Source organism: Oncorhynchus nerka, linkage group LG1, assembly GCF_034236695.1.
Source record: "Oncorhynchus nerka isolate Pitt River linkage group LG1, Oner_Uvic_2.0, whole genome shotgun sequence".
Lineage (NCBI taxonomy): Eukaryota > Metazoa > Chordata > Actinopteri > Salmoniformes > Salmonidae > Oncorhynchus > Oncorhynchus nerka.
The window spans coordinates 20,173,154-20,195,499 of record NC_088396.1 but is presented as its reverse complement, the minus strand read 5'-3'; the positions used below and the strand labels follow the sequence as shown (position 1 = coordinate 20,195,499).

The following is a 22,346-nucleotide window of genomic DNA, read 5'->3' as shown; positions in this document are numbered from 1 at the left end:
ACACCACACATTTTATTATAAACAGTATTCAAACTGTTGTCTCTCTCCCATCACCCCTTTAATTGGCTAGGTGAGACAGCAGGCAGCAGGACAGTTGCGGCCCACCCTACCCAACGGCCCCTCGCTGTCCCCAAACTCCCTCCCCTCCCCTCACCCCCTCTCCCGGACTTCACCCGTCAGTCAAACCACAGCCCGTCCCCCCTGTACTGCTCAGCCAATGGCCAACACACCTTTATCTTCAAGTCCCCTTGGGCAGCTAGGCAATCCAGAGGGGGGAACTGTGGGCAATAATCGCACTCCCGGTCTACCGGGTGCAGGGACGTTACCGGGAGGTGGCGGGAGTAATGGAAACGTGCCTTACCTACAGCAGAACTGTCTACCTCACAACTGCAATGCCACTAGTACCAGTAACCCCAGTACCCCCACCAGCAACAACACCAGTCACAGCAGTCATAGTACCAGTAATGTAGAGGAGGCCTGGAAGAGCCAGCAACGTACCAACTCCACTCAGGTACATATCTTTTTGTTTCGGTCTCTCTTTAATTCTGACGAGTTCTTTGTCTCTCTCTCACTTTCACTCTTGTTCTATCTTGTTTGCTAACTGTTTGTATCTATCTTATAAGGATGTAATATTTCACCATAATACATTAGCCCTCAGTTCAAATATTAAAGATAATACCGCATCGGTCCGCTGACACCAAACCGATCCAAATGTAGTATGCATCGGTCGAAAATCTATTTAAATGTTACTAATTACCGATTCATTAAATTGTTTTGAAAATATCTAATCTTTTGTGACAATTGATGCAGCCTCCTCTTCAGTCTCAAACTAAGCATATAACTGTTAAGTCATTGATCTACAAGTCATTTTTTGCATGCCAAATAACCATAGGTAATATCAGTAGCCTAGTCAAACTGCTCACTGTTCCCAGCTTCATGCACTGACCAACGCGAGGTAGGCATCCTCTTCCTGATCTTGCACATCTGTGCGGCACCTTAAGCGAATGCTGAAATGGTTAGCTTGATATTAAGCTTAATTAGTTGAGTGACAGCTAATGTAATTTGCTAGGTTATTGTTACCAATGGATTATTATAAACTGTGTGGTTTGAACCCTGAATGCTGATAGCCGTGGTATATCAGACCGTATTCCATGGATATGACGACACATTTATTTTTACTGATCTAATTTCACTGGTAACCAGTTTATAATAGCAATAGGGCACCTTGGGGGTTTGTGGTATATGGCCAATATACCACGGCTAAGGGCTGTGTCCAGGTACTACACGTTGCGTCGTTCATAAGAACAGCCCTTAGCCGTGGTATATTGGCCATATACCACACCTGCTCGGGCCTTGTTGCTCAATTGAAAATGGTGTTATAAAAGTAAGCTACCGGAGGCACAACTTTCATCTGGCGATACCTGCTGAACCGGGCTTACAAATAATTTGATTTTGATTGTTCAGGTTCAGCATCCGCAATAGTTTTGGTTGTTTTGCTTTAAACAATCAGTGTACACCAAACATTAGGAACACCTTGGGATGCCATAGGGATGCTGGCACATGTCAACTCATGCTTCCCACAGTTGTGCTAAGTTGGCTGGATGTCCTTTGGATGGTGGACCATTCTTGATACACACGGGAAACTGTTGAGTGTTAAAAACCCAGCAGCATTGCAGTTCTTGACACACTCAAACCGGTGTGCCTGGGACGTACCACCATACCCTGTTCAAAGGCACTTAAATCTTTTGTCTTGTGAATGGCACACTTACACAATCCATTTCTCAATTGTTTCTGGGCTTAAAAATCCTTCTTTAACCTGTATCCTCCCCTTCATCTACACTGACTGAAGTGGACTTAACAAGTGACATCAAGGGATCATAGCTTTCACCAGGATTCACCTGGTCAGTCTGTCATGGAAAGAGCAGGTGTATATGGTAATTTTTTGACATACAGGGTAAAGTTGATAGTTTCATAAAGAGCAATCACTTTTGCGAGGCGCACTGCATGGCAAAGCGGGAGGAGAAAAGAGGCTCAATAAACTTCCAAACGGTCAAAACCATTACATTTTGAGATGGGGGGGTGTGTGAAGTCAAATCCATTCAGGGAGACGCACACAAACACAGCGCAGACAGACCCAGCGCAGACAGACAGCGCAGACAGACTCAGCTCATGAGCTCCATTAGCAGCAGATTTGAATTTGTAATGGAAAGTGAATGTATTTATTCAGCAAAAGTGCATCGAATCAAGCCGTTATCAAACCAAATCGCGTCGATTCATTTTCTAAATCATACCGAATCATTTAAAACTGAAACGTATCATTGCCCATGCATCTAACTAGATGTGTATTGATCTTCTTGAAAGGGAAAGATTCATATTCCTACTATCTTGTGAATTCTCTATTGCTCACTCTTTCACTCAACCTTTTATTTTGCTCTGACTTGGTCTGTCACTCCGTTTTCTTGTTTTGCATCTCATTAACTGTCTTGACCCTCATCACTGATCAGTCTGTTTTTCTCCCCCTCTATCCAGGGGCTTCACAAAGGTCCAGGTTCACATTCGGCAGGTCCCAATGGAGAACACCCTTTCTCTTCATCCTCCTCCCAGGCCGCTGGATCCGGTGCTCAAATTCTAAATCAGGTCGGACATTCTACCGGGCCCTGCCCTGCCTCCTCTTCCTCCTTCTCCTCTTTGCCACAGAGGGCCGGTGCCCCCAACCACCTCCCCTCCTTGCCCCTCCACTCCGCCACCACTACCTCAGTGGCCCAAACCAAAGAGACCACGCCTTCAGGAAGCAGCAGTGGATTGGCTACCACCACAGGGACACCGCTTAATCCTGGTACCACTGCCCCTATGCAGGGATTGGCTAATCACATCCAGCAGGGGGCGGTGACCACAGACAGCTCGTGGAGCCAATCCCAGCCCGGCTCTCCTTCTCCGGGCACGCTCAGTTCAGACAATCCTCAACTCTCAGCCTTGCTCATGGGAAAAGCCAGTAATAAGGATGTTACTAACCATGATGATAATAATAATAATAATCACGGTGGTGTTAATCAAGGAGCCACCATGGACAATAACATCAAGGTCAACAACATCCACCCGGGTGTCCACCACGGAGGTCCCAAACCCCTGTCGGAACGCTCTGTGGCCTCCTCGCCCCTCTCAGCCATGTCCGCCTCCACCCCCCCCCGCGCTGTGCCGACCACCACCCCTTCACAGCCAACAGCCTTACCAGCCTTATCAGCAGCCCGTCCAACAGCGGAACCACCGGTACCGCTACCACTACCCCACAGGTCAACGGTAAGGGGCTAGAGGACTCTCGGAGCCCAGTGAGAGTAGAGCCCACTGGGGTGTCTCACAGCAGGCCGGCCCTGGCCCCATGGTCCTCAGTCTCCATCTACCCCAGCTCCAGCCAGGTGCTAAAAGCATGCAGGTAGGACATCATATCCTTCTATCACATCAGTCACATTTAATTTGTAACCTTTGGTGTGCTTTTTTGAAAGAAGTCAATGGCTATGGGATGGATGTTTCAAATGCTGCATGTTCTAATGCAATGTCGTGTTTTTTTCTTGTAAAGGCCATACCAACTACAGCAGTGGTGTTCAAACTTTTTCAGCAGGGATCTCGTTTTTTTCTTTGACTCCAAAACTAATGAGGCAACCTTAAAATCTGCATATCAACAAATAACCTTCAATTGATTTTTTTAATCTATCAAAATAATAATTTAAAAAATTAAACATGTAAAAAAAAAAATCTCTCCAAATTAGCGTATATTGTCCCATACAATAATCTGTACTCTTAATGTTTTGTTCCAATTTTGGGGACCCCACTGCAATTCCCCCGTGACCCCAACTTGAATACCCTGAACTAGAGTCAACTAGAGTTCACTCACCGTCTGTGTCATTTAGAGTTTACTGTGGGGGCCACTGCTGACTGTTTGGTTTGAGTTGCAACTTGAAGGTCTTGGTGCTGTAGCAGCCCAGCCTGGCCGTATTGGCCAGTTAGCCCTTAGCCTGGCCTGTTTCAGTTCTGGTCTGGGCAGCCAAATACTTAATTTGGGGCCCACTGAGTGTGGGGAGTGTGCTCTGTTGTAGGTCAGGCTATCAGTGGGTTGGAGAGGTGTTGTGCTGATGACTAGATAGGTGGCTAATGTTTCCGAAAGGGGTATGGTGTGGTGGTGTGGTATGGTGTGTACAAGGAGTGTCCAGTAACTGACGGCTGTAGAGATCCTGACCAGTAAGCCATGTGTACACAACCTGAGCCATAGGTGTTATTCTACTGCACATATACTGCTCTGTGTATGACTATAGCTTTGGTGAACCGCTACCCTAGGGTTCTTTCTCTTACTGAGCCTCAAAGTACAGGTTCCAGTTCTGTTCTAACACTGGTCTATTTTAATTGTGCTGCACAATGCATGCATGTCTGTCTAGATTCCAGACTCATTATGTTGGCTTGTGCTGCTGCTATTAGCTGAAGCATGGTTCATCTCAGTGTCATTGAGCAGCCAGACGTGTTCTCTCTCTCTCTGTCCCCCTACGTCTTTAGGAACCTGGGGAAGAACGGCCTGTCCAACAGCAGTGTCCTCCTAGAAAAGTGTCCCCCTCCCAGACCCCCTCCGCCCCCCTCGCCCTCACTGCCAAAGGACAAACTCAACCCCCCCACACCCAGCATCTACGTGAGTATACAGCCACGAGGGTTTTTGTTGAGATTTCATTACTTTTTACTTGAAACAGTAAATGTGGTTTTCATCCTGAAGTTTTTAGTTGCGTCCGTCGCTGTCCCAGGAAAACCCCTGTGGTAAAGGTCTTAGACTTCATCAGAACGGTCTAGTTTGCAAGTCAAACGTCTAACGTGTGTGTGTTGCTCTCCCGTGGTGTGTAGCTGGAGAATAAGAGGGATGCGTTCTTCCCTCCGCTCCATCAGTTCTGCACCAACCCCTCCAACCCTGTCACCGTCATCAGAGGGCTGGCCGGGGCGCTCAAACTGGGTGAGTTACACACTGATGGTAGTCCTGCTGGGGGAATTACACTTTGCTTACACACTCTAGCAAAACAAACATTAGTCATCGTTCTAGTCCTGATTGGGATCTCATTTGAATTTTACTTGAATGTTTCTCCCCTAAGGACAGAAAAGCTTTGTGTGTCTGTACGCACTCATTTGCTTGTGTGAGGGTGTGTGTGCTTGCACTCATTCACTCTCTCACAGGCTTGGGTGGGGATGTGTGTGTTTGTGTGTTGAACAACTTAACATGTATGACAACAGCACCACCTGCAAGCAGAGAGTGTCATTACATGTATAGCATCCGAAGTAAAGTAGCCAACGGCTGCCAAGGAAAGCTATTGGCTCCCTCACTTCATCAGCTAGCTCGCAACTGCATCACTGTACTGTAGCACACCACACACAGACTAGAAACTCACTCTTAATAACTGGATGGATGACTTTTAGTTCATTAAGCTAGTTCTTCTGAACATTTTTCCACTCCACTTTTTCTCCCTTTCCCTCAATCCCCATCCTCTGTCTCCCTATTTTCTTTCCTCTCCTACTCTGTCCCTTCTCCCTCCACTCCTTCCTCCATCCCATCCTTCTCCCCCCTGCCTCTCTCAGACCTGGGTCTGTTCTCCACCAAGACCCTGGTGGAGGCTAACCCAGACCACCTGGTGGAGGTACGGACCCAGCTGTCTCAGCCCACCGACGAGAACTGGGACCTGAGTGGCACAAGGAAGATGTGGCGCTGCCAGAGCAGCCAATCACACACCACCATTGCCAAGTATGCCCAGTACCAGGCCTCGTCCTTCCAGGAGTCACTACGGGTTAGTAGAGGGAGATGCACGTACATACACAAATCCACCACCACCATCTCCAAACAAAGTCAGTACAAGGCCTTGTTGAATAGAAACACAGTTTTGAGTGGTATGTTGTCACTGAATATTCAAATGGTCACTCCAGACATAGTTTTGTCACTTAAAGAGAATATCTTCCCAGCTTAGAATGTTTGTTGCACTCCATTTACTGAACTCACTCAATGAACAGATATGCTCAAAATATACCTATATTAAATGCATTTTCCAGGAGGAGAATGAGAAGAAGAAGGAGCAGGAGGCAGAGTCAGCCAATGCAGAGAGGTAAGATGTCTGTCTCTGTCTCTTTCGGTCTTTCTCTATGTCTGTCTGTAGGCATGCATTGTGTGATATCTCTCTGCTCTGTCTAAACTACATCTCCCATGATCCCACAGTGCGACACGGAGGAGGAAAGGGCCCTTCAAACACATCAAGTTTGGCACCAACATCGACCTGTCTGACGAGAGGAAGTAAGTGTTCCACCCAATACTATGTGGTTTTGTTCATGAAACAGATCGCTGATGTTTTGTATTTAATTTGACAATTTTTATATGAACCAGATTATGGCCTGGTCCCAAAACAACCCTTGTCCTTTCACCTATCCAGTCCCTTCAGATTTACAAACACAGAAAGGGTATGGCCTAGGTAGGACTGGGCATTGGTATCACAAAGAGGGTCCCTCAGTTTGGGAGCGGTGTGTGTCTGTGCTGTAGTGTTGACCTCTGACCCTTGCTCTGTGACCTCCTTTCAGGTGGAAGCTGCAGCTGCAGGAGCTCAGTAAGCTGCCAGCATTTGCCAGAGTGGTGTCTGCTGGCAACCTGCTCAGCCACGTAGGACACACCATCCTGGGCATGAACACTGTCCAGCTCTACATGAAGGTCCCTGGGAGCAGGACGCCAGGTTAGACACACACAGCGAGAGCCACACATGCCGCAGAGACACACACACACACACACATGGGTCCACACACATAATGCTGTTTGTTAGTGATAACTGTCGCGTGTTTTGTTTAACAAGGTATTTGTGTCTTGTCTTCTAGGTCACCAGGAGAACAATAATTTCTGTTCAGTGAACATCAACATTGGACCGGGGGACTGTGAGTGGTTTGCAGTGCCCGAACATTACTGGGGAATCATCAACGACTTCTGTGAAAAGTACGTCAACAAAAATCTCCTACCTCTAACCCAACACAAAGTTCATATCCTACCTCTGTCTCTTTACAGCCAGTGCAGTCTAAGGTTAGAGATGTCTTAACTCAAGTTTAACTCCGATTTAAGTGGTATACTTGGTACTAATTAAAGGAAAAGGAATATCTCGACTTTTCATTCATTGCAGATGTAAAAATGTATTTTTTTATTCGTGAACTACCCAGAGTATGAGTAGGGGTCTCCAGAGAATGAGCGAGTGTCCATGTGCATCCTCTGTTTCTAATGTCGGACGTGTGTGTGTCTCCTGCAGGAACAACATCAACTTCCTGATGGGGTCATGGTGGCCCAACCTGGAGGACCTGTACGAGGCAGATGTCCCCGTCTACCGCTTCATCCAGCGTCCCGGAGACCTGGTGTGGCTCAACACGGGCACCGTCCACTGGGTCCAGGCCATCGGCTGGTGCAACAATATCGCCTGGAACGTAGGACCTCTCACCGGTAAGACCAGGAAGGGACATGGAGAACAAAGGGATGTGTTTAATATGGGAATACACGGTTGTTTTATGGGTTTTACGTAGAATTTGTTGGGACATCATTAAAAGATGAAGGATGGATGCTGATAGGCGTGGACTGACACATTGAGATCTATGACCGACCGGCTCGATTCGGTCTTATGTAGCAACGTTTTTAATGTTGTTTTTTTTACATTGGATAAAAGTAGAAACTCCAAGCTAGAAAATGATATATCATTCACTATAGTTGAGAAACAATGGGAAAGTCATTCTGCTTTGAAAATTGATAAACTTGTAACCCCACTTTTGAGAAAATGGACCTTGAATGTTTTGGTACACCAACTGGAGAGCTCTTCTTTGTCTACACCTATTCAGCATCATTCACACCCTCTTAAGCCTTAGCCCCACTCATCTCTTTAAGGATTCATGTGAGGCCATGTACTAAACAACCAAAGATTTCAAGACTAAAGGCTGGTTTATACTACGATCGACATGTCTGTATACAGTTGTTGCAGTGACATCATAAACATTCCAATGTCATTTGGAAAGTAGATTTGGAAAGTATTCAGACCCCTTCCCGTTTCTCACATTTTGTTACATTACAGCCTTATTCTAAAATGGATTAAATTTAATTTTTTCCTCATCAATCTACACACAATACTCAATAATGACAAAGCAAAAACTGTTTTTTAGAAATGTTTGCAAATTTAAAATAAACATACCTTATTTACATAAGTATTCAGACCCTTTGATTTGAGACTCAAAATTGAGCACAGGTGCATCCTGTTTCCATTGATCATCCTTGATGTTTCATCAAGTTGATTGGAGTCCTCCTGTGGTAATTTCAATTGATTGGACATGATTTGGAAAGGCACACACCTGCCTATATAAGATCCCACAGTTGACAGTGCATGTCAGAGAAAAACACTAGCCATGAGGTTGAAGGAATTGTCCATAGAGCTCAGAGACAGGATTGTGTCAAGGTACAGATCTGGGGAAGGGTACCAAAAAAATTCTCTAGCATTGAAGGTCCCCAAGAAATCAGTTGACTCCATCATTCTTAAAATGGGAGAAGTTTGGAACCACCAAGACTATTCCTAGGGCTGGGCGGGAAGCCAAACTGAGCAATCAAGGGAAAAGGGCTTTGGTCAGGGAGGTGACTAAGAAACCGATGGTCACTCTGACAGCGAGTTTCTCTGCTGCGATGGAGAACGCTCCAGAAGGACAACCATCTCTGCAGCACTCCACCAATCAGGCCTTTATGGTAGAGTGGCCAGACGGAAGCCATTCCTCAGTAAAAAGGCACATGACAGCCCGCTTGGAGTTTGCCAAAAGGCACCTAAAGGACTCAGACCATGAGAAACAAGATTCTCTGGTCTGATGAAACCAAGATCAAACTATTTGGCCTGAATGCCAAGTGTCATGTCTGGAGGAAACCTGGCACCATCCCTACAGTGAAGCATGGTGGTGGCAGCATCATGCTGTGGGAATGTTTTTCAGTGGCAGGGACTGGGAGACTAGTCAGGATTGAGGCAAGGATGAGGAGAAAAGTACACAGAGATCCTTGATGAAACCTGCTTCAAAGCGCTCAGGACCTCAGATTGAGGCAAAGGTTCACCTTCCAACAGGACAACGACCCTAAGCACACAGCCAAGACAATGCAGGGGTGACTTCGGAAACAAGTCTCTGAATGTCCTTGAGTGGCCCAGCCAGAGCCAGGACTTGAACCTGATCTAACATCTCTGGAAAGACCTGAAAATAGCTGTGCAGCAATGCTCCCCATCCAACCTGACAGAGCTTCAGAGGATCTGCAAAGAAGAATGAGAGAACCCCCCCCCCCCCAAATACAGGTGTGCAAAGCTTGTAGCGTCATACCCAAGAAAACCCGAGGCTGTAATCGCTGCCAAAGGTGCTTTAACAAAGTACAGAGTAAAGGACCTGAATACTTATGTAAATGTAATAATTGCAACAACAACAAAACCGTTTTGCTTTGTTATGATGGGTTATTGTGTGTAGATTGATTAGGGGGGAAAAACAGTTTAATATTTTTTTAGAATAAGTCTATAACGTAACAAAATGTGGAAAAAGTCAAGGAGTCTGAATACTTTCTAAATGCTGTAGAATATGTCAATCTAGCAAATTCGGCAACTAAAAGCAACTTTCTAAACAATGTTTTGGTTAGTTTCAAACTTGTTAGCTAGCTGGCTATCTAGTTCAAATACTGACCATATATAGCTGACAACATCTTAACTTGAGCTAATTTGTATGAATTATTACAGGAAAATAAATCCACAACAAGATCATTAATTACAAGTTAATGGTTGAGCTAATTACAGAAAATGGCTTACGGTTGTGAGTGTGACAAAATAAAAGCAAGGTATTCTACCAGATAATTCTTTCTAACTAAGACATTGTCTCGTTGGCCCAATGTTATATCATAATTTGACTTTATTGCTGGTCATGTTGTTCTTCACATTACTGTCTCTTCTAAACACACACTATATCAAATAAAATAAAATCTGTTTATTTGTCACATGCACAGTATACAGAAGGTGTAAACGGTACAGTGAAATGGTTACTTATATAGTGGAGTCTTGTTTAGACACGTAGCTAGCTAGCTAAACAATTAACCATAATCCCAACTCATAACGTTACTACCCTGCATGAATCTACAGGTAGCTAAAGATAACCAAATAGGTTCAATGTTAGCTAGCTAGCAATGCAAATGGCTCTGAGATATGACTAATATTACTACACAGATCAGACACGTAACGTTAGCTAGCGAGCCAGTCAGCAAACGTTAAGCTAGCTAACAGTACGCTTTAACTTGCAATGAAAACTACTTTGGCAAAATTAGAAACGTGTATATATACGTAAATATATCTGAAAATGTAGCTAGACTCTCTTACCCGTATTCATGGATGAACGCTTCTCCCTCTCTGTCACGGATGCCATGGTTGGACTTAGTTTGAAGATGTAATCCAGAGACAGGTGTTTTAGACCTCCTTAGCTATCATACTCTACTTCCAATGGGCATTCCACTGATTTCAAAACTCAGTCCTCCAGAAAGTGAAAAGTGGAGAGTGGAGAGCATTGGCAACATTATCACAGTTCTTTGTGATACCTTAAAAAAAAGCCATGTTAGAAAGGATTACCTCCACATACTGAGCAGCTCATGTTATAGACAGACGCATGTTGCATGGCAGACCAATCTGAACTCATCTCTTGGCATGTCTAGCCCATCCATGACCTTTTTCCGTGGCTAAACCAACTAGGCTCGTAATATAACAATTGTATTCATATTTATAGATGCCATACAAGTTTTTTATTAAGGTATATGAAAGTTCACGTGTTCCAGAAGGTATTTCTGCCTCTCCTGTGAGGTAGGGATTCGCGACACGTGACTTGTTTCAGGAATCTAGGCGTATGACAGTCTCAACTTGTGGCAATGACATAGTGAAGTTTGAAATTGAATTGTCATTTGATTCTCTTCTTTCTGCTCCTCTTTCCCATTTTCTCTCATTCCCTCTCCTTCCATGTCTCCCTCTCTCCAGCATACCAGTATAAGCTGGCGGTAGAGCGATATGAGTGGAATAAGCTGCAAAGCGTGAAGTCCATCGTCCCCATGATACACCTCTCCTGGAACATGGCCAGGAACATCAAAGTGTCCGACAGCAAGCTCTTCCAGATGATCAAGTGAGTCACACACACATCATTCGTTCTCTCTCTCGCTCACAGACTCAGTCACTCTCTCACCACACACACAGCTCACCCCTGTACGTGTCTGTCTGTCTCTGCTAGGTACTGTCTGCTGCGGACATTGAAGCAGTGTCAGATGCTGCGAGAGCTGCTGCAGGCGGCAGGCAAGGAGCTGGTGTGGCATGGCAGGACCAGGGACGAGCCCGCACATTATTGCAGCATCTGCGAGGTACACACACTAGGGATGTGACAGAGACCATTTTTCTTCAATTTAAAACTGCAACAATAAAAAAAAAAAAATGTGTTTTTCCGTTAGAACGTTTAATTAAAATTCCACGTCAATTCGTATTGTGTGGTATGACCTCTCTGGGGCAATGAAGTTCTACCGCAGTCATACAGTAGGCGCCATCTGGAATCTGCTTCAGGCAGCTGTAATGTTGTCCCGAAAGCAACCTTTAATTCATATTGACTCTAGTGTTCTTTCCATTTGTTATTTTGATTTAACCTTTTATTTAACCAGGCAAGTCAATTAAGAACACATTTTTATTCATAGCGACTATCTGGCAAGGAGCAAAAAGCCTCTTGTATGAGCATTAGCGACTCACAAAAAAAAGAAACCTAGCCAAGTAATCACATTTCTTCTCCATACATTCTATTTTCTCTCCGTTACGTGTCTCACTCAATTTCTATCCGACCGCTCCATCTAAACACGTGTGCTGCACACCCAGACTCCCATTGTTGCATTAGGTAGGCCTATTTGTAAAATGTTTTCCCTTTGTGATGATGATCGGGAGCTGTTAGTGGTAGTTTTGTGATAACTGCACTGTGATTTAAACATTTTTTGGAGAAAAAAATTATTTGGTTGGTGATTTAACATTTCAACCTTTAAACGTTCACATACACACATGTGAACGCGCGCACACCTACCTCCTTTCACAATCTCACCTCTCCCTCCATCTGCAGGTGGAGGTGTTTGACCTGCTGTTTGTAACCAGTGAGAGCAACAGCAGGAAGACATACGTGGTGCACTGTCAGGACTGTGCCCGTAGGGGGAGCTCTAACCTGGACAACTTTGTGGTGCTGGAGCAGTACAAGATGGACGACCTCACACAGGTCTACGACCAGTTCACACTCGTAAGTCAGCAAGGACACTAGTGATTTTATGATGACCAATAGGCTAATGACCACGTCACATAAATAGTTTACACCAGTGTTTCCATTAGCTGGTCATTGCCGACTCTTGGCTCATTAAAATATATAGAAGCAGACAAATAAAAACTGCTGGATAAATTGTCCAGCAGAAAATGTCCTGATAAATACATGTCCTATATAAATCATATTGGCTATGCATGAAGGTTTGTTCAGGTTGTCTTTCAATCGCATTGTTTCCCTACTCTGCTTCTACTCTACCTGTCTTGAGATCTCACTAGCAAATTTGCAACATTATATCAATTCTGGGTCCGGCCCACAAAGTTTCCCCTTGCCATTGAGTCTGTGACAGGCATGTAGAGGGGAAGTGTTCGGGTATTATGACATTTTTCTACATTAATCTCCCTAAAAGTCCACCAAGGAGAGGAGTATTTAATGTTGCTTCTCTCTTCCTCTAATCTAATACCTGGTCGAGTGGTGTGCTTAGAAATGCTGAAACAGTGCAAATCAAGCTAGCTAACTAGCTACTGTACCAAGGATGGAGGCATAAACAAGTGGAAAAATAAATGGACATAAACACCGTATTGACAAGCCAGAGGGACCGAGGAAGATGTGCATTGTGCAAGGAGCCAACATTCACTTAGGCTATCATTCCTCCTTGCATAATTACTGCAGTCACTGCCATATGGTATCATTGAAGAGAAGACTCACTCTTAAAATGTGATAGTATTGAAAGTAGTAAGTCTACACACTCGTGAGTCAGAATTCACATTAATTCAAGTAAGAGTATATGATCATGCACACTTTGTAAAATGAATCTCGTCCCTCTCTCTCCCTCCACAGGCCGCTCCTCTGCCTTCCTCCTCTTGACGGTAACATTCTGTTGTTCTGAGGACAATAAGAATCCTCCCTGGACTCCCGAAACCTACCAGAATACCCTTTTCTGATATTCAGGAAGTAAGCCAGCAGTCCTCCACTGCTCTCTGTAGCTATCCCACAAGGCAGCTGTGTGAAAAGCTGTGTGTCTATGCAACCTGCCCAGAGCAGAGGTGTCCTCCCCCTAGAGGACTGGAGGGGGAGGGCATTGCTCCTGCCAGCTACTGCCACCAGACTGTTCCAATGCTGCCTGGCTCAGCTGTAACTTCTCTAGAAAAACACACAAAAATGGACAAAAAATTGTGACTGGCGACTTTTTGTATATATTATGTTATAACTGGCAACAACGTCACACAGACTACTGACTTGCAGAATTGTTCCTTTTTTAATTCTGTTTGTGGGCTGATATACACCTTCTCTAAGTTTGTTTCCCTTGAGATGAGTCCTAGCATAGCTGGTCTTTTGTATGTTAGGATAGATACTACTTTGGGCAAGAAAATAATAAGAAAACAACATTTTGTAATGTGAAGAGTTAGAGCGATTTATTATTATTTTTTACAGCTTTTATTGTTATTTTGGAACCATAATAATGTTTTGGTTCTGTAGGTAAAGAAAGGAATAAAATGAGAGATAAAAACAGCCAAGTCACCAAGAGAAATGAGTTGCACAGACTTTTAAGGAATAAACTTTAATTTGTGATTTTCATTTTATTTCTAATCTTGTTGTAAATTTACCTTATTTATAAAATGCATATTTATTGCTTGAAAATCTTTGTTGGAATGCTGTAATTTTTTTCTTCAGAGTTCCTGCCATTAAATTTGAAGGAGTCATGTCATTTTATACACGGCCCCTCCTGTTTTCTAAATGAATAAAATTGCTTTAGCAAAGCATTGTGCAGAGACCCTCCTTGACATGCTTTTATTGTTTGAAGGATGTTTTATGCGTCATTTAACAGAAGTTCTTTATTTACATGTGGAACTTCTCATGTTTCTTCTTTACATGTTCATCTCTCCTATGATGCACAGAGCTGCTGTGACCGGTTCACTACCTGAAAGTAGCTGAGGTCTAAAGCAGGCAAGCAGCAGGCAAGCACTACAAGCTGCTAAGTACTACAGACTTCACATACACTGCCCGTGCAGAACCACCAACACTCCACAGAGTCCCTTTGTCAGTAATATCAAAGCTCTGCAGTCCCACCAACTGTCTGGATCACAGTTCATATGTGCACTCTGGGCACCTGTGGACTTAACATTGTCTATGGCTGTAGCAGGGTAGTATGGTTATTGTAGTCCTGTCAGCTCTCAGTAGTCTTGGTTGTATCTGCACTCTGGGTACCTGTAGGTGTAGAGTGGATTGCAGGGCCTCATGGGTTTTAGCAGGTCCATCAGAGATCCTACTGCTGCTATGATCCTCCAGTCAGGCTGGCTAGGGTCTGCACAAACACCCAGCAACAGGGGCACGTCTCTTGCCAACCTCCCCGCCTCTGCCTCACCGTCCATGGGTAGCCTGGTTGGCTGGGCCCCCATCTCTGTGAGCAGCAGTCTGGGCAGGAGTGCTGTGCAGAGCAGAGTGAGGCTCTGGGTAGGGCGGACAGAGCTGCAGGGAGGAGAGCGATGGCAGGGGGATGCACCCTGACCCAGGCAGGAGAAGATGTCCCCGCCAGAGCCTGTTTGGGAGGGAGGGTCTGGGGGGAACCCTGGAAGAGAGAGGGTAAGTGTGACCGTATCCAAATGCTTTGACCCCTTACTAAAAACACTGGATAAGTGTAGGTGATATCAAATGTTATTAGTCACATGCAGACTAAAGCCTTGTTCACACTGCAGGCCTTAATGCTCAAATAAGTTTTGTTTTTCAAACCTGTCGGTTCAGACTGCAGGATGAAGAACAAATTATATCAGATATGCCAAAAATTGGATTTGAGTCTCTTCAAACTGCCAATATGAACATGGCTTAACAGTGAAATGTTAACCTATGGGACCTTTTCCAACAACGCAGAGTTAAAGAAGGTGCAAAATAAAATGTTTTAGATGAGGAGAGTGTCGGAGTGCAGCTCAATATTAGGAAAGTGTTCCTAATGTTTGGTATACTCCGTGTATATGTTTTAATACATATACTGTATCATTTCTCTGCATCCATTTCCTAGTTTGTAGTATCAACAAACAAGGTTTGCCTCTGAGTCCTCTTACTGCTGAGATGACAGTCGTTATAGAGATAAACTTCCCTAGTCTGTGTGTGGGCCTATTGCCCACATTATTCCAATCCAGTCTTTTATATGATGCCACAGCAAGGATCCTGACCAATGCAAAGATAACTGACATCATTAAATGTCCCCACTGAGCATCTGTATATCTGATACAGTGGAATATATCGTCTTTGTTTCATAAAGAAAGGAACTCCACTACTCTCATTATCAGGGAGCTTTTTTGTCTGTTGTAGGTAATTACAATTCTGTTACTAGCACACAGCATCTCAGTAGAAGAGCTAAAAGAGACACCATTGCCTCTGATTACTAGCACACAGCATCTCAGTAGAAGAGCTAAAAGAGACACCATTGCCTCTGATTACTAGCACACAGCATCTCAGTAGAAGAGCTAAAAGATTGCCTCTGATTACACCATTGCCTCTGATTACTAGCACACAGCATCTCAGTAGAAGAGCTAAAAGAGACACCATTGCCTCTGATTACTAGCACACAGCATCTCAGTAGAAGAGCTAAAAGAGACACCATTGCCTCTGATTACTAGCACACAGCATCTCAGTAGAAGAGCTAAAAGAGACAAGATTGCCTCTGATTACTAGCACACAGCATCTCAGTAGAAGAGCTAAAAGAGACACCATTGCCTCTGATTACTAGCACACAGCATCTCAGTAGAAGAGCTAAAAGAGACACCATTGCCTCTGATTACTAGCACACAAAAGAAACCTGGGTTGTGTTCAATAGGGGGAAAATGTTTTGAAACGGAGGTTCTACCTAAACTTGTCCGATAAGAGCACTGTTGTTTGTGACCCCAATATAATGATTTGCAGAACAGGAAAAAAAGGAAATGTGTTAATTGACCATTTCTAAAAAGAGGAACAGGGTAAAAAATATCCTTCCTGTATCAGCTACATCTGGCTGGTAATAATTAAACGACTGAACCTTGATAGTACAGTGATGTTTCTGGAAAACTCCCTCTGCTTGTGTGTTGGCTAATCGGGCTATCTGCATTGTGTCCCGCCACCCCCCCCTTTACGCTACTGTTACTCTCAGTTCATCATATATGCAGTCACTTTAACAATATCTACATGTACATACTACCTCAATCAGCCTGACTAACCGGTGGCTGTATGTAGCCTCGCTACTTTTATAGCCTCGCTACTGTTTTTCACTGTTGTTTATTTCTTTACTTAACTATTGTTCACCTAATACCTTTTTGCACTATTGGTTAGAGCCTGTAAGTAAGTATTTCACTGTAAGTTCTACCTGTTGTATTCGGCACACGTGACAAATAAACTTTGATTTGATTTGTTTCTATGCAGTGGATCAGACAGACATGCTTGTGTAAGCCACACAATAAGCTCATAACGATAGATACTTTTAAGGGATATTCAAATGAATATTTATTCTGAACACATCTCTGTCTCCCAGCTATGAACATATACTGTATTTTCACTGTTATGGATGAGGTGAGCCCAACCCCATGTAAAAGAGCTTTGAGTTCTTTGGGAAAGTGAAACCCCTTGTCGTCGTCATCAACACAATCCTCATCATCCACATCCATATTTGCAGAGTCCCCCTATCCTCTGATAACGACAGAGCCAGTACCCATTTGTTCCACTCACCCTGCTCCAAGTCAATGACCCCTATGCTGCTGGCATCTGTGATGAACACTCGCTGGTCATCCAGCAGGCCGAACATTTCCTCCTCTAGCCTGGTGTAGTAGAGCAGGAAACCCAGACTGTTGTGGCCCAGGCCCTGGGTGATCTGGAGTAGCTGGTAGGCCACGTCCACCCTCTGGATGAACTCCCTGGAGGAACCATAAAGGCCCCACAGAGGCCTGGAGCTTGCCCACACCATCAGCCTGCCACACGAGCCCTGGTAGCGGGGGAATGGCCAGCCCTCGGTGCCTGGGAACATCTGGTGATGAGGAGGGGAACATGGTGAGCAAACCGAGGTCTGGGTTGTTTGTTTTGGTTACACCTACAGGGGGAACTGTTCCTTCTGTTCTCAGACACAGTCATCTGAGGTCTTTGCTGCTTTTATTGTGTATCAGAATCTCCATGGTCTGTGTATTTATAGGATACCAATAGCTATAACCTTTCTATTGTCAGTATTGTTCAAGTAAAGCTATATACAGTAACTGGTGAACCAACAACCTTGATTACATCAGTCATCCAAATCCATCCAAAGCCATTACAGAACGATGTCCACAAGTTTCCTGGTTTTGCACTTAGAATGCTAGAGTGAAGTTATGCCTGCACTCAAGGGCTGGTTTCCTGGAAACAGATTATTCCTAGTTCTTGCAAAAATAAACACTTTCAATGGAGAATCTACATTTTAACATGCTTTTTAGTCCTAGGATTTATCTGTGTCAGGGAAACTGGCTGTGAGTATCTATATATGTCTCTGGACCACCTGCAGTATGAGAGGCTGTTGATTGACAGCTAGCGTGTAGAGCAGCCGTAGTTTGTCTCTCTCTGAGAAGTGCTTCATCTGAATACTGCCCACGTCCACCACCTCAGCATAGCGGCGCACAACGCGGTCCAGTAGTCTCTGGGAGGGACAGCGCAGCAGGGGAGGTGCCAAACCCTGGATGGGGTACAGCCAAGGTTTCAGGAGGGTGCCACGTTACAGAATATTGAAGTTTACTCACCTGTTTGCACATCTGTACCCATCCACACCTCTACCTGTTAACATCTATTCACACCCCTACCAGTCCCTAAGTCATTTACAGTATACACTACATGACCAAAAGTATGTGGACATTTGCTCGTCGAACATCTCATTCCAAAATAATGGGCATTAATATGGAGTTGGTCCCCCCCTTTGCTGCTAATAACAGCCTCAACTCTTCTTGGAAGGCTTTCCACTAAATGTTGGAACATTGCTGCGGGGACGTGCTTCCATTCAGCCACAAGAGCATTAGAGAGGTTGGGCACTGATGTTGGGCAGGCTCGCAGTCGGCATTCCAATTCATCCCAAAGGTGTTCAATGGGGTTGAGGTCAGGGCTCTGTGCAGGCCAGTCAAGTTCTTCCACACTGAACTCGACAAACCATTTCTGTATGGGCCTTGCTTTGTGCATGGGAGCATTGTCATGCTAATACAGGAAAGGGCCTTCTCCAAACTGCTGCCATAAATTTGGAAGCACAGAATCGTCTAGAATGTCATCGTATGCTGTGCGTTAATATTTCCTTTCACTGGAACTAAGGGGCCTAGCCCGAACCATGAAAAACAGCCCCAGACCATTATTCCTCCTCCACCAAACTTTACAGTCGGCACTAGACATTGGGTCAGGTAGCGTTCTCCTGGCATCGGCCAAACCCGGCTTCATCCGTCACACTGCCAGATTGTGAGGTGTGATTCATCACTCCAGAGACCGCGTTTCCAATGAGTCCAATGGCTTTACACCACTCCAGCCAACGCTTGGTATTACGCATGAGGATCTTAGGCTTGTGTGTGGCTGCTTGGCCATTGAAACCCATTTCATGCTCCCGACTAAAAGTTATTGTGCTGATGTTGAGGCAGTTTGGAACTCAAGGACAGCACGGTCCCGTTCTGTGAGCTTGTGTGGCCTACCGCTTCGCGGCTGAGCCATTGTTGCTCGTAGACGATCCACATCACAATAACAGCACTTAGTTGAAATTTGACAAACGGACTTGTTGGACAGGTGGCATCCTATGATGGTTCCACGTTGAAAGTCACGGAGCTCTTCAGAAAGCCATTCTACTGCCAATGTTTGTCTATGGAGATAGCATGGCGGTGTGCTCGATTTTATACACCTGTCACCAACTGCTGTGGCTGAAATAGCCAAATCCACTAATTTGAAGGGGTGTCCACATACTTTTGTATATATAGTGTACATATCTCTATATATATTGCTCTACCTATGCGTACCTTCACAATATGGGGCAGCAAAAGATGTGATTGGTTCAAGCTCTGGAATCTGGGTGTGACCCTGAGGACGGCCTCGATGCTGCAGGGACCCTGCCGTCCCACCGAGCGACAGATTGAACGGTCGGAGGACGAGTGCAGACGGGGGGAGGAGAGGAACGACAAGACCACAGGACGCCAGCTTAATGAATCATCTGTAAGGTTCCCCGGGAAACTCTGCTTCTCAGCCAATGGGAGTGTGGTATCCGGGGACATCCACCAATCAAACCTGAGGCGGGGAGATGAGGGGGTGATTCAAGCTGCGGTGGGGAAGCTACTCAAGACAATCGAGATGCACCCAAAGTATACTTTGAAATACTGTATGTTAGAGGAAAAGCAGTGTGTAGAATGTAACCAAACCTTGAGTTGGACACTTGAACAGTTGCCGATATGGTGGCTTGTCATAAGAATAAGGTCAAAATCATAATCAGAAAACAAATGTATTACCCTGATATTTTCTATGTTAGTCTTGGATCACAGTTGAGGCACAGTTGATCTTTCCTGGCCATTGCACGGCATCCGTTGGAAACAATGGAAGTTGAACCATTTTCTCTGGCAGATGGCAGAAGTTTGACAGGTGACTTGGGACATTGCGTGCCGTGTGTTTTGGGTGTATCAACATTAACTACTGTATGTGGAAAATGTTTTGTCATAATATTCCTTACGACGTTACACTCAGGGACTCTTGCCACACATTACTGTAACATTGAAGTGTGTTAGGAATATGCAGTACTACGCACACAGGAAATATGTTTGTGTGTGATTTCCCGCAGAATCATGACCGCCGGTGTTGATTGACAACCATTCAGCTGGGACAGCAGACTATTACAGATGTCTATGTCATAACACCGTCAATTCACTAAGACTGTGACATTCATACATGCAATCCCTTGTGTTCTGAGCTCACTGTAAAGGGACTTACAAGTATTTAATAGTTGAGAGGCAAGAGCAAAATCAGCACTATTGTACCCAGCTATTGATTCTTAGTAAGACAGACAGACATACCTACCTTATCTGGTCCTTCAAGAGCTTCTTGCAGATGGACGTCCCCACGCAGGCATTGCACTTGTCCAGCCCCAGGAAGGCTCTCTGCAGGCTGAGGGCTTTCTGCTGGGGAGCAGGGGGAGTACCAGCAGCCTCCACTACTGTTGGAGCCCAACACACACATAGCAGCCAACTCAACACACACACTGTCAACCTCACAAAACCCACGGCACTCGGATCACATCGCTTTAGGGGCATGATGGGATGCATGGAGAGAAGGACCACGCACTGCACGCACACCCTCATACACGTATCACAAATACGTTCACACATGCATAGACATACTGACACACACTCACACTGATACATTCTCAGACAGAAACTTAATACAAACAACTCAGTTTTGGCCTCGTCAGTCTTCTTTCTCTCTCCTTGCTCTCTCTATGTCCCTCTCTTTTTCTCTCTTTCTTTCTCTCCGACCCACCCTGAATAGCAGTACCTCAACAGGAAACACATGGAGGATGCAGATAGCCCTGTTGCCGTGGATGCGCTTCCTCCAACCTTGGCCACAACCCTGAGCTAGCCTGTAACACGTGACCCCTAACCCCACCCATACCACTCTTACCTCTATAATGTTGGCAGTCCAAACCTGACACCCGGAGGCCTTGTAGCCTCACTCACCTAAGTGGGTGAGATGCACTGAGTGTTAACAATGGCCAAGATAGTACAAACAGATCTGGGACCAGCCTAGAAATCCAGTGGTCCGGAGGCTTCTACTGCATAGCGCTCACAGAGGTGAACCATTACAATTCCTTATTATGCATGGCCGACAGTCCTATCTGTTTTACACAATCTATTTCTATCTGAAAATTCTATAGTGTTGCAGCCCAGGTTCACTTAGGTCCACCTTGTTATATTGCTGTACTTGTAGATATTGGATATTAAAATGAACCTTTAATTAAGTATGAACATCCTGGGCTTAGTTGTAGCCTGCAGAACCAATGCATAACCAGAAGGTGTCACTCTAGCTAAGCTTGAGAGTGGTCGCCCAATGGTGAGTCTGATGTGGTGACACCCACCCACAGACACACCCACACACACACCCACCACCCATTCAAGAAAGCACAGATCCTTAGTTCAAAGCAGTTATTAAATGCTGAAGGTGTATTCCAAGTGTGTTACTCACAAAGTGACTCAGCTGGTGTGCGTTCCATTCCACTTTGTTTTAAATCTTATATCCCGTGAGTCACACACACTTCGGCACATAACACACATGTCAATGTTTTGGGAGAGGAAATGGGATGTACAGGGGGGTAGCATTATATTTCTGAGCTCAAGTACAGATGTAAGATCTTCATTTGATCAGTCCCTTGTTGCTGAAATTTTTGTTGTGCAGCAGAAAATGAAATCTTGTAGTGTATTCAAGGATTGAAAAAAACGTGTAATTTCCAGAGTTGATTTGCCGATACAGAAAAAAATGCCCATTAATTATAATCCACATTTCCTGTTGCTGCAGGATTATTTTCCTGCTGTAGTAAACTGGCTCAAATTAAGATCCTAAATCTCTATTTACACCAGCCCAGATGGAACCACAGTAATTAGTGGAAGTGATGGTTTGGTGAAAAATGTGACGGACAAGGTTTGTTGGGTTAGAAGCATGCTCATTGGATTGATGGAGAGAGAGCAAGAATTGGTGTCATGTAGGATATTCTGTTTCTCAACCAGAATAAGCTAATAAATGTATATTATATATATTATGTATATTATAACGCTTCATGCAATGCAGAGGCTGTATCTTTGGTTGATGATCAGCAGTCTTTATCACTTCTGCTATGCACCATCAGGACCACCACAGTGCACACAGATTTTAAAACAAATAATGTATTTAACTAGGCAAGTCAGTTAAGAACAAATTCTTATAAACAATGACAGCGTACCCCGGCCGATTGTGTACCGCCCTATGGGACTCCCAATCACAGCTGGTTGTGATACAGCCTGGAATCAAAACAGGGT

General features: G+C 44.7%; 2 protein-coding genes across 2 annotated transcripts in view; one reads left to right on the top strand and one right to left on the bottom strand.

The window, feature by feature from the left end:
* Nucleotides 1–14,119, top strand: part of kdm6a (lysine (K)-specific demethylase 6A) — an 85,437-nt gene extending 71,318 nt beyond the window's left edge. The window contains 15 exon segments of the mRNA XM_029638776.2: nucleotides 71–511; nucleotides 2,530–3,181; nucleotides 3,184–3,430; nucleotides 4,543–4,672; nucleotides 4,879–4,984; nucleotides 5,602–5,807; nucleotides 6,067–6,119; nucleotides 6,230–6,304; nucleotides 6,586–6,734; nucleotides 6,874–6,988; nucleotides 7,293–7,480; nucleotides 11,049–11,190; nucleotides 11,296–11,422; nucleotides 12,157–12,327; nucleotides 13,186–14,119. Coding sequence (XP_029494636.2) covers nucleotides 71–511; nucleotides 2,530–3,181; nucleotides 3,184–3,430; nucleotides 4,543–4,672; nucleotides 4,879–4,984; nucleotides 5,602–5,807; nucleotides 6,067–6,119; nucleotides 6,230–6,304; nucleotides 6,586–6,734; nucleotides 6,874–6,988; nucleotides 7,293–7,480; nucleotides 11,049–11,190; nucleotides 11,296–11,422; nucleotides 12,157–12,327; nucleotides 13,186–13,212 — 2,829 coding nt within the window. The 3' untranslated portion in view covers nucleotides 13,213–14,119.
* A 1-nt stretch (nucleotide 14,120) lies between these two features.
* dipk2b (divergent protein kinase domain 2B) lies at nucleotides 14,121–20,847 on the bottom strand. The gene is made up of 5 exons (XM_029639078.2): nucleotides 20,359–20,847; nucleotides 19,314–19,578; nucleotides 17,834–18,007; nucleotides 17,041–17,335; nucleotides 14,121–14,914 (listed from the first exon to the last, which is right to left on the bottom strand). The coding sequence occupies exons 1-5, from the start codon at nucleotides 20,700–20,702 to the stop codon at nucleotides 14,520–14,522; spliced, it is 1,473 nt and encodes a 490-aa protein (XP_029494938.1). The 5' UTR covers nucleotides 20,703–20,847; the 3' UTR covers nucleotides 14,121–14,519.
* Nucleotides 20,848–22,346: the final 1,499 nt, after the last annotated feature.